The 9,851-nt window shown below is 35.2% G+C and overlaps 1 protein-coding gene across 2 annotated transcripts; it reads right to left on the bottom strand.

Moving 5' to 3' along the window:
* Positions 1-5,301: 5,301 nt before the first annotated feature.
* LOC137001377 (proline-rich protein 27-like) lies at positions 5,302-9,065 on the bottom strand. 2 transcript variants are annotated; one of them, XM_067360115.1, is made up of 4 exons: positions 7,341-9,064; positions 6,893-7,274; positions 6,583-6,709; positions 5,302-6,508 (listed from the first exon to the last, which is right to left on the bottom strand). In XM_067360115.1, exons 1-4 carry the CDS (start codon positions 7,410-7,412, stop codon positions 6,499-6,501), a joined length of 591 nt encoding a protein of 196 aa, XP_067216216.1. In that variant the 5' UTR covers positions 7,413-9,064; the 3' UTR covers positions 5,302-6,498. The 2 variants fall into 2 exon arrangements, with proteins under 2 accessions (XP_067216216.1, XP_067216215.1); XM_067360114.1 differs by having other exon boundaries at positions 6,893-9,065.
* Positions 9,066-9,851: the final 786 nt, after the last annotated feature.

The following is a 9,851-nucleotide window of genomic DNA, read 5'->3' as shown; positions in this document are numbered from 1 at the left end:
TCTTGTTTTCGTCCCTTTTATACGCTAGTGTCACCGGTGCTGCAAATGGGCTGTATGACTCTTCAATGAGCTTTTTATTCAGTAGATTCGCGACTTGCTTTTCTATTTCTCGCTTATCTTCAATATTGCATCTGTAAGGTCTTTTGCAGCAGTATTTATCTACCAATAGGTCTATTCTGGCTTCATAGTCTTTTACCGTACCTATATCATATTTGTCTTTTGCGAAAGCTGTTTTATATCTTTCTATCAGTTTATCTATCATTTCTTTCTGTTGACAGTTTAAATGATTTACTGTCATGTTGAATCTTTTTCCATCTATGTTTTCGTTAAAGTTTACTTCGTATTCTTCTATTATATTATCTGGTACTCTTTGTGTTATCTTTAAGTCCTCATTTTGGATTAGTCTAAAATCTTTTATCATATCTAATCCAATTAAAAAATCATACTTAAAATTCTTCTTATCTACTACAAATATATTAGTTTTTTTCTCTATATCAATTATTTTAGCTTTTACGGTTACCATTCCGTTCGTTTTACTAACACCATTAATCGTTCTTAAATTTGCACTTTTTTCATCCTTTTCTTTACCCTTTTTTAATTTCAGTAGTTTTGAGTTTATTTATCAGGGAAACATTTGACCCTGAGTCATATATACCGAAGATTTCTAAAGTGTCATTTAGTATTAATTTTATTCTGATTAATGGTGGCACCACGAGTTTTTTTGACTTTCTTCATTTAGTTCAGCTTCTAGTTCATTATTGTTCGTGCATTTAATATCTCCTATTTCTTTCTTCTTTGTTCCGAACCAGCATGAGGATTCAGGGTGATAACGTGTGCCTTTATTTAACTTTTCGCACGTTTTGCATGGTTTCTTTTTCTCTTTAGCTTCCGATTCTGTGTTTTTGTTTGTTTTGAACGTTCTCTTAATTATTAAGTGTTCATTTTTATTAATTTCATTATATAGATCTTCTACTTCCTTGAGTCCTTCTCTGTCAATTTTGTTCAGTACGAATTTTGGTAGGCCGGTTGCAATCAGATTAATTAATGTCTGTTTGCTCATGGATCTATCTATTTCCAGTAAAAGTTTCTCTTTTCTTACAGCGTACTCCAGTAGTGTCCCGAATTTATATTTGAACAACAATGCATGTATTATTGGGTCCCATCCTTTATTTGCATATGTGTTGCAGAATTTTTGTTTCCATATTTTCCATTCTGAGTTCAATGTTAGCTTTATTATCATCGAGCCGTACCAGTCTAAGGATGACTTGTCCAAGAATAACCTGAAAATTTCAATTTTATTTTGATCCTTTGTTATCTCGAAGCGTTCACATTCTTTTTCAAATGCGTCAATCCATTGATACGGGTTTGAATTTTTTATAGTGAAATTTTCTAAAACAAATTTTTCCGCAATTTTGCTTAATTTTTGTGGTCCAGAGGCTTGTTTGTTTTCTGTGTCCTTGCTTCCTGTATCGGACGCCGATTGTTCTTTTTCCTCTAGGAAGATATCTCAAAATTGGATATTCCCTCCTTCGTCTATATACACATCTTTTATCTCTTTAGTCAAAGGGATCCAAACTTTCCTCGTTTGGTGTCTTTTTTGTAATGTATTCTTTATCTTTCTGTAGGCCTCTGTATTCCCGATTTCAGTGTGTAGTTTTACTGATTGGCATTCCTCCGGTATCTCGAAGGTTCGATTTGTTTCTGTGGTGATTGATGTTATGCACAGAGTATTCGATTTTCCTTCTGCTGATGCTTTTATTTTGAATTCAAATAGTAGTTTCTCCATTTCTCCAAAGTTTTCCAAAAATGTCGTTTTATAATGTTATTTCGTTGAGGGTTAAGGTTAAGGATCTCACACCGTCAAATAAGCAGTACTGAGTTTCTGTAATAAACGTTTTTATTTAATTCCTAACCTATGAATCCTAATGATTTATCTTATTCCTACCTGTAATAAACGAAACGACATTAAAGTTTATTCCTTGGTGTAATTCTCCTTTATCACTTTTTACTTAAACGAGTTTATCTATTCTTCTCAATTCTCTATATTCTCCTCTACGTAGCTCGCGCAATGGTAATATAGGTTTCAACTTATCATCTAATGTCTACTTATTATGGCCGCGTTGAGCGGCAAATTCTAATCAAAGAAATGCACTTTCTTTACATATATATATATATACATTTTACAACCGATATTAATTATATCAATGTTAATTAATATCATCAAAGCTGCGAGCTGACAGGTCTGAGCGCCGCCATATTAAAAAATTAGAAAAGGAAAGACGTCTTTTAGAAAAAAAATCTGAACGCATTAGTTGAGTGCGTTCTGATTGGTTGCGTGCTGACGACGCTGACCAATAAGACATGCGTGACATTCGAGAAAAATAACGATTTTTTAGATTTCTCGACTTTGGATGCATATATCAGGAGACGCGGTAGTGTCTCCGGCCAAGTTCAAAAAACGACACTACTAAGTCAGGAAAAGAATCTCTGGCAAAGTTTAGAAAATGACACTACTAAGTCTCTTATCCTGCGCGCACAAAGTCGACTTTTCGGGAGTTTGTAGCAACTAAAATATAAACAATTTTATAAAAACACATAGTATATCCTTAAAGGCGGTATTGCCACGACTAATTTGAGCAAAAAAAATTAAAATTGGTCCAGCCGTTTCAGAGATACAAGCGGTCAAAAAGTGATGTTGGTAATGCAAAAATTATGAAACGTCGTCTCCTTATTCTTCTCCTCTGTCCGCAGGGGCGAATGAAGAATTTACGGGGCCCAGAGTATTATCATTATTATTAAAATTTACGGGAATTTCTCGCACCAGGTGCCAAGAGTCGACGATTTCGACTTCCCCGAGTTGCGCTACGGGAATTCCTCGCACCAGGTGTCAAGGGTCGACGAATTTGACTTTCGCGAGTTGCGCTACAGGAATTTTTCGCACTAGGTGCAAAGGGTCGACGAATTTGACTTCCCCGAGTTGCGCTACGAAAATTCCTTGCACCAGGTGTCAAGGTTCGACGAATTTGACTTCCCCAAGTTGCACTACGAAAATTTCGCAAACACGAAAGAGAGAGAGAGAGAAATATGACATATTTTGATATAAAATCTAAAATCTCTTAAAATATTTAGTTATCGATAATCTTACCGTAATATTTTTATGCACAGAATAATAAAACAAATCAATACGTGTAAAAAACCCATTATTTGAAGAAAAAATATGCAATTTACAATCTACTTGTTTAACAATTATGCGTTTTCTTTATACCACTTGATCAGGAGACGCGGTAGTGTCTCCGGCCAAGTTCAAAAAACGACACTACTAAGTCAGGAAAAGAATCTCTGGCAAAGTTCGGAAAATGACACTACTAAGTCTCTTATCCTGCGCGCACAAAGTCGACTTTTCGGGGGTTTGTAGCAACTAAAATATAAAAAATTTTATAAAAACACATAGTATATCCTTAAAGGCGGCATCGCCACGACTAATTTAAGCCAAAAAAAATTTAAATTGGTCCAGCCGTTTCAGAGATACAAGCGGTCAAAAAGTGATGTTGGTAATGCAAAAAATTAAGAAACGTCGTCTCCTTATTCTTCTCCTCTGTCCGCAGGGACGAATGAAGAATTTACGGGGCCCAGAGTATTATCATTATCATTAAAATTTACGGGAATTTCTCGCACCAGGTGCCAAGAGTCGACGATTTCGACTTCCCCGAGTTGCGCTACGGGAATTTCTCGCACCAGGTGTCAAGGGTCGACGAATTCGACTTTCGCGAGTTGCGCTACAGGAATTTTTCGCACTAGGTGCAAAGGGTCGACGAATTCGATTTCCCCGAGTTGCGCTACGGGAATTCCTTGCACCAGGTGTCAAGGTTCGACGAATTCGACTTTTGCGAGTTGCGCTACGAGAATTTTTCGCACCTGGTGCCAAGGGTCGTCGAATTCAATTTCCCCGAGTTGCGCTACGAAAATTCCTCGCACCAGGTGTCAAGGGTCGACGAATTCGACTTTCGCGAGTTGCGCTACAGGAATTTTTCGCACTAGGTGCAAAGGGTCGACGAATTCGATTTCCCCGAGTTGCGCTACGGGAATTCCTTGCACCAGGTGTCAAGGTTCGACGAATTCGACTTTTGCGAGTTGCGCTACGAGAATTTTTCGCACCTGGTGCCAAGGGTCGTCGAATTCAATTTCCCCGAGTTGCGCTACGAAAATTCCTCGCACCAGGTGTCAAGGGTCGACGAATTCGACTTTCGCGAGTTGCGCTACAGGAATTTTTCGCACTAGGTGCAAAGGGTCGACGAATTCGACTTCCCCGAGTTGCGCTACGGGAATTCCTTGCACCAGGTGTCAAGGTTCGACGAATTTGACTTTTGCGAGTTGCGCTACGAGAATTTTTCGCACCTGGTGCCAAGGGTCGTCGAATTCAATTTCCCCGAGTTGCGCTACGAAAATTCCTCGCACCAGGTGTCAAGGGTCGACGAATTCGACTTTTGCGAGTTGCGCTACAGGAATTTTTCGCACTAGGTGCAAAGGGTCGACGAATTCGACTTCCCCGAGTTGCGCTACGGGAATTCCTTGCACCAGGTGTCAAGGGTCGACGAATTCGACTTTTGCGAGTTGCGCTACGAGAATTTTTCGCACCTGGTGCCAAAGGTCGTCGAATTCAATTTCCCCGAGTTGCGCTACGAAAATTCCTCGCACCAGGTATCAAGGGTCGACGAATTTGACTTTCGTGAGTTGCGCTACAGGAATTTTTCGCACTAGGTGCAAAGAGTCGACGAATTCGACTTCCCCGAGTTGCGCTACGGGAATTCCTTGCACCAGGTATCAAGGTTCAACAAATTCGACTTCCCCAAGTTGCACTACGAAAATTTCGCAAACACGAAAGAGAGAGAGAGAGAGAGAGAGAAATATGACATATTTTGATATAAAATCTAAAATCTCTTAAAATATTTAGTTATCGATAATCTTACCGTAATATTTTTATGCACAGAATAATAAAACAAATCAATACGTGTAAAAAACCCATTATTTGAAGAAAAAGTATGCAATTTACAATGTACTTTTTTAACAATTATGCGTTTTCTTTATACCACTTGATTCTCATTATTCTAATCATAAAAGTATTACGGTAAGATTATCCAGAACTTAATATTTTTAGAGATATTTTAATTTAAATTTTATATCAAAATATGTCAGATTAAGATATAAAATAACTCGAAAAGTATTAAAAAAAACTTCTGAAAAGTATGAAAAAAAAAATTATATTCTTTAATCTTGTTAATAATATTTTATTAACAAATAAACTGCCATATAATAGAATTTTATTAGTATTAATGAACGAAGAACATCTCATCGACGTTGACATCGATCCAGTCGCAAAACTTATAATTTAAATAATTTAATTAATATGTTATTAAGTTAATATAAATGTTACATTCAAAATGTAGAAAAATAATTTAAATTTTGTCACATAATTAATTTTGTACATTTCTGTACATTTTTATATTAACTTAATTACATATTAACTAAACTATTTTACATTATAACACGTCTTGTGTTTTATATAGCATTTAAGTCATGTGAAACAGATGTTTCATTGATAATATTAAAAAATAACTAATAATATAAGTATTGCGTTTGATATATCACAATTACGCTAGATGAAACATAATTAGTGTCATTTGAATGTTCTAACTACATTATTTTATGTTTAACATGTCTTTGATATCATATCATAGTTTTTTTCGCATATTTTGTAAAAATTTTAACATAACCGTGATATGAAGCCAAAGATATATTTCATATCAGCTATCCATAACTTTATATGAATGGGGCAGTTAAATCAAAGACATGTTACAACTAAAAATAGTTTAATTTGAATATTTGAAATAAAACATAAGTATTGCGTTTGATATCACAATTACGCTAAATGAAACATAATAAGTGTCGTTTCGAATGTTTTAACTAAATTATTTTATGTTTAACATGTCTTTGATTTGATATTATAGTTTTATTTCGTATATTTTGTAAAAATTTTAACAAAACTGTAATATCAAACCAAAGATATTTTATATCAGCTATCCACGGCTTTATATCAATGGGGCAGTCAAACCGAAGACATGTTACAACAAAAAATAGTTTAGTTTGAATATTCGAAATAAAACATCTGTTTCACAAAATGTAAGTGTGATACAAAATACTTGTGTTAGAATGTAAGATAATTTAGTTAATATACAACTGACTTAATATAAATGTTACATCTAAAATGTGCAAAAATAATTGAAAAATAATCTCAATTTTGTCACATAATTAATTTTGTGCATTAATATTAACTTAATTACATAGTAACTAAATTATTTCGCATTCTAACACAAGTATTTTGTCACATCACACTTACATTCTGTGAAACAGATGTTTTATTGGTAATATTAGAAAATAACTAAAAAAAATTTTTTCTTGAGCGATGCGACGAGCCGCTTGAACACCATGACTTGATAATACTTAATTGTTTCTGTAAAATAAATGTAATAACTATACATGTAACTATAACTTGTAATTTTTAGAAATTTTTTAATGCTTTCTTACCTTCTTCCTCTGCCTCTTCCCCTGTGTCTGCCCCAGTGATGTGGTGCCATGGATAGCTGATATAAAAATTTCATAAATCGTTCCTGCTGTCGGCGAGCTCCTGCGGCTCTACCTCTCGGTCTATAATCTGTAATTATTAAAATTAATTTAATTACATATGTGTTTTTATAATAGTACAAAGAAAAATATATTCTACGTAATTACTAAAAAATAGTGCGTAGGAAAATATGCAGTACGTAAGTACTAATAATTATACACTATGTAAGTACTAATATATGGTACAATCTTTAATAGATTAAAATTATGTTACCTTGTCTGTTTTGTTTCGACATTGAACCAGCGGCGACGGGACCGGCGGCGACGGAACCGGCGGCGACGGAACCGGCGGCGACGGAACCAGCGGCGACGGAATCAGCGGCAACGGGACCGGCGGCGACGAGACCGGCGGCCACGTCCCGGACGGCAACGGAACGGGCGGCGACGGAACGGGCGGCGACGGGACCGGCGGCGACGGGACCGGCGGCGACGGGACCGGCGGCGACGGGACCGGCGGCGACGGAACCAGCAGCCACGTCCCGGACGGCAACGGAACGGGCGGCAACGGAACGGGCGGCGACGGAATGGGCGGTGATTAAATCGACGTCGACGTCGACATCGCCGTTGAGGAGCGATTCTTCGTTCATCATTAGTATCTGCAATTTTATTGTATTAATTTTATTTGTTAATAAAATATTAACAATATTAAAGGAGTTACTTACATCGTCCTCCATCCTCATGCGTTCACAAATGTCGAAGCGGTCCGCCATAGGTCCCCACAGGGCAGAGATCATTGAAGATCATTGAATCGATAATTAGTACAGATTTGAAACTTTCACAATAATATTGTCATCACTTCGACAGCTGGTAATGTAGTTTGGAGTAAGTTCGTGTAAATGTACATTATGGATTTAGTTATCATCGAGATTATCGATATAAGTAGATCTATATGTCGCGACTATGAATTCGGGATGTCAATGTTCAGTACTTCATTGATCAGTGAGTGTAAATATTGACGACAGAGTGTACCAGGTTAACTGCTTAAGTAGTGTTTGGTATAAAGAAGTGGCTACATAAGTAAGTAATGCATAGTTATTATTGTTACATTACATTTCCATTTATTTTATGTATTATCTTGTAATTATTGTATATGTTTTCCTAACTTTTACAGGTATTTGTCGATATGATTTTCTTGCGCTTACGTTTCCATTTAATATTATACATTAGACAAACGAAATCGTTGTAATATAATGGTCTATTGCCTTCTTACATAAATACAGTTCGTCGAGTCAATTCAATTGTCTTAGGAAATAAATTAGTTCTGCGATTTATTTATCATTGATGAAAACATATTTCTTTAAAAATTCAACAAACCGTTGCTTGACCAATAAATAAAGTTAGATTTATTTATAGATATACAGACACATGTGCAACAATTTTTGATATTCTGTTTTTCTATCCATTAGAATTTGTTCTGTGGGAGTTACATAGAAGAAGCCTGAGCTATAAAATAAAATAAATCTGCGGCTTTATTTTACTTTGAAGATTTTTACGCAAATAACTGTAATAGTACAGACTTTCTGAAGCTTACTTATATATTATCTATACTTTCTGGAGTTTAAAATCAGGTAAGAAATAATTACTATTATTAACATTTCTATTTATTCTATTTATGTATTATCTTGTATAATTATTGTATACATATGCTTTCTTAGCTATCACAGGTATTTATTGAGTAGATATGATTTTCTCGCGCTTACGTTACCATGTAATATATTATGCATTAGACCAGTGCTCGGAATTAGTTGAACATTTGAGCCGATTTCCGCGGGATACGCCTCCTTTCCTCTTCTTACCGCGCGCGCCGCAGCCGCTAGGGCCAGCGCCGCCGAGCGTTAGGAGCAGCACTATCTGATTATAAGTGGGTTCTTCTCCCTATTTATTAAAATTAAAAAAAATGTATTAAAATTTATTAAAAATTAATTTTTTATTTTTAAATTTATTAAGTGGAAATATTTCAATAGATTTCCATGTCACCTATGAGGTACTAATGCTGACGCTTTTTTTTTTTAAGTGGTTTCCCCCGTAGGCCTATTCCACTAAAGATAAAAATAACAAATTCTTAATTTAAAAAAAATATATAAAAGAGATTTTCTTAATTAGATTTTCTTGGCCTTTTATGAGAATGAACAATTGATGCAATAATGTAGATAGAAACCACTTTTAAAAAAACGCGTCAGCATTAGTACCTCATGAGTGACGTAGAAATCTATTGAAATATTTCCACTTATTAAATTTAAAAATAAAAAATTTATTTTTAAATTTATATTTAAATTTTAATACATTTTTTAAAATTTTAATAAATAGGGAGAAGAACCCACTCATAATCAGATAGTGCCGCTCCTAACGCTCGGCGGTGCTGGCCCTAGCGGCTGCGGCGCGCGCGGTAAGGAGAGGAAAGGAGGCGTTTACCGCGGAAATCGGCTCAAATGTTCAACCAATTTCGAGCACTGCATTAGACAAACGAGATCGTTGTAATATAACGGTCTACTGCCTTCTTACATATTTCTTGGAACATATTTCTTGGAACATATTTCTATTATTCATTTGTTGAATTTATTATTGAACAATTATTGCAGTTGTTTAGTTAATAAAATTTTATTTATTATTAATATATATACATATATAGGGTGCGGCATTTTAATTCAGACTCCAAAATATACAAGGTGTTTCTGAAAGGTCTTCTCAAACTTCAAAGGCGTATTCTAGCGGTCATAAGGATGAAAAAAGTTCTTATGAACGTGTCCTACAACGCTTTCTTTTCGAGATACCTTTTTTTCTCGACAATACTGTTCTTGGGCGCTGAATTGCGGCTGGCGAACATTTCGAACATTTACTTTGATTGTTTTTTGGATTTAATACTGCACTTTCCAATAAAATTAAAAATTTCATTAAAAATTAAAAAATGATTGTATCTTGAAAAGGAAACATTGCAGGACATATGTTTATAGGAATTGTTTTCATCAGGACCGCTAGAATACGCCGTTGAAGTTTGAGGAAACCTTTCAGAATCATGTATAAAAAATAAAAATGAAAAGAAATGTTTTAAACAAAAGTTGTTTGCTTCATAAAAGAAAAAGAGATAGAGATATTAGTTACACCTTGGGTGGAGATGCTTCAAAGATTTAAAGATCAATCAAGTTTTCTTAAATGGAACTCTTCTAATTTTTTTA

This window comes from Linepithema humile, chromosome 8 (genome assembly GCF_040581485.1).
Source record: "Linepithema humile isolate Giens D197 chromosome 8, Lhum_UNIL_v1.0, whole genome shotgun sequence".
Classification (NCBI taxonomy): domain Eukaryota; kingdom Metazoa; phylum Arthropoda; class Insecta; order Hymenoptera; family Formicidae; genus Linepithema; species Linepithema humile.
Note: the sequence above shows the minus strand (reverse complement) of the source record. Positions and strands in the feature narration are given on the sequence as shown.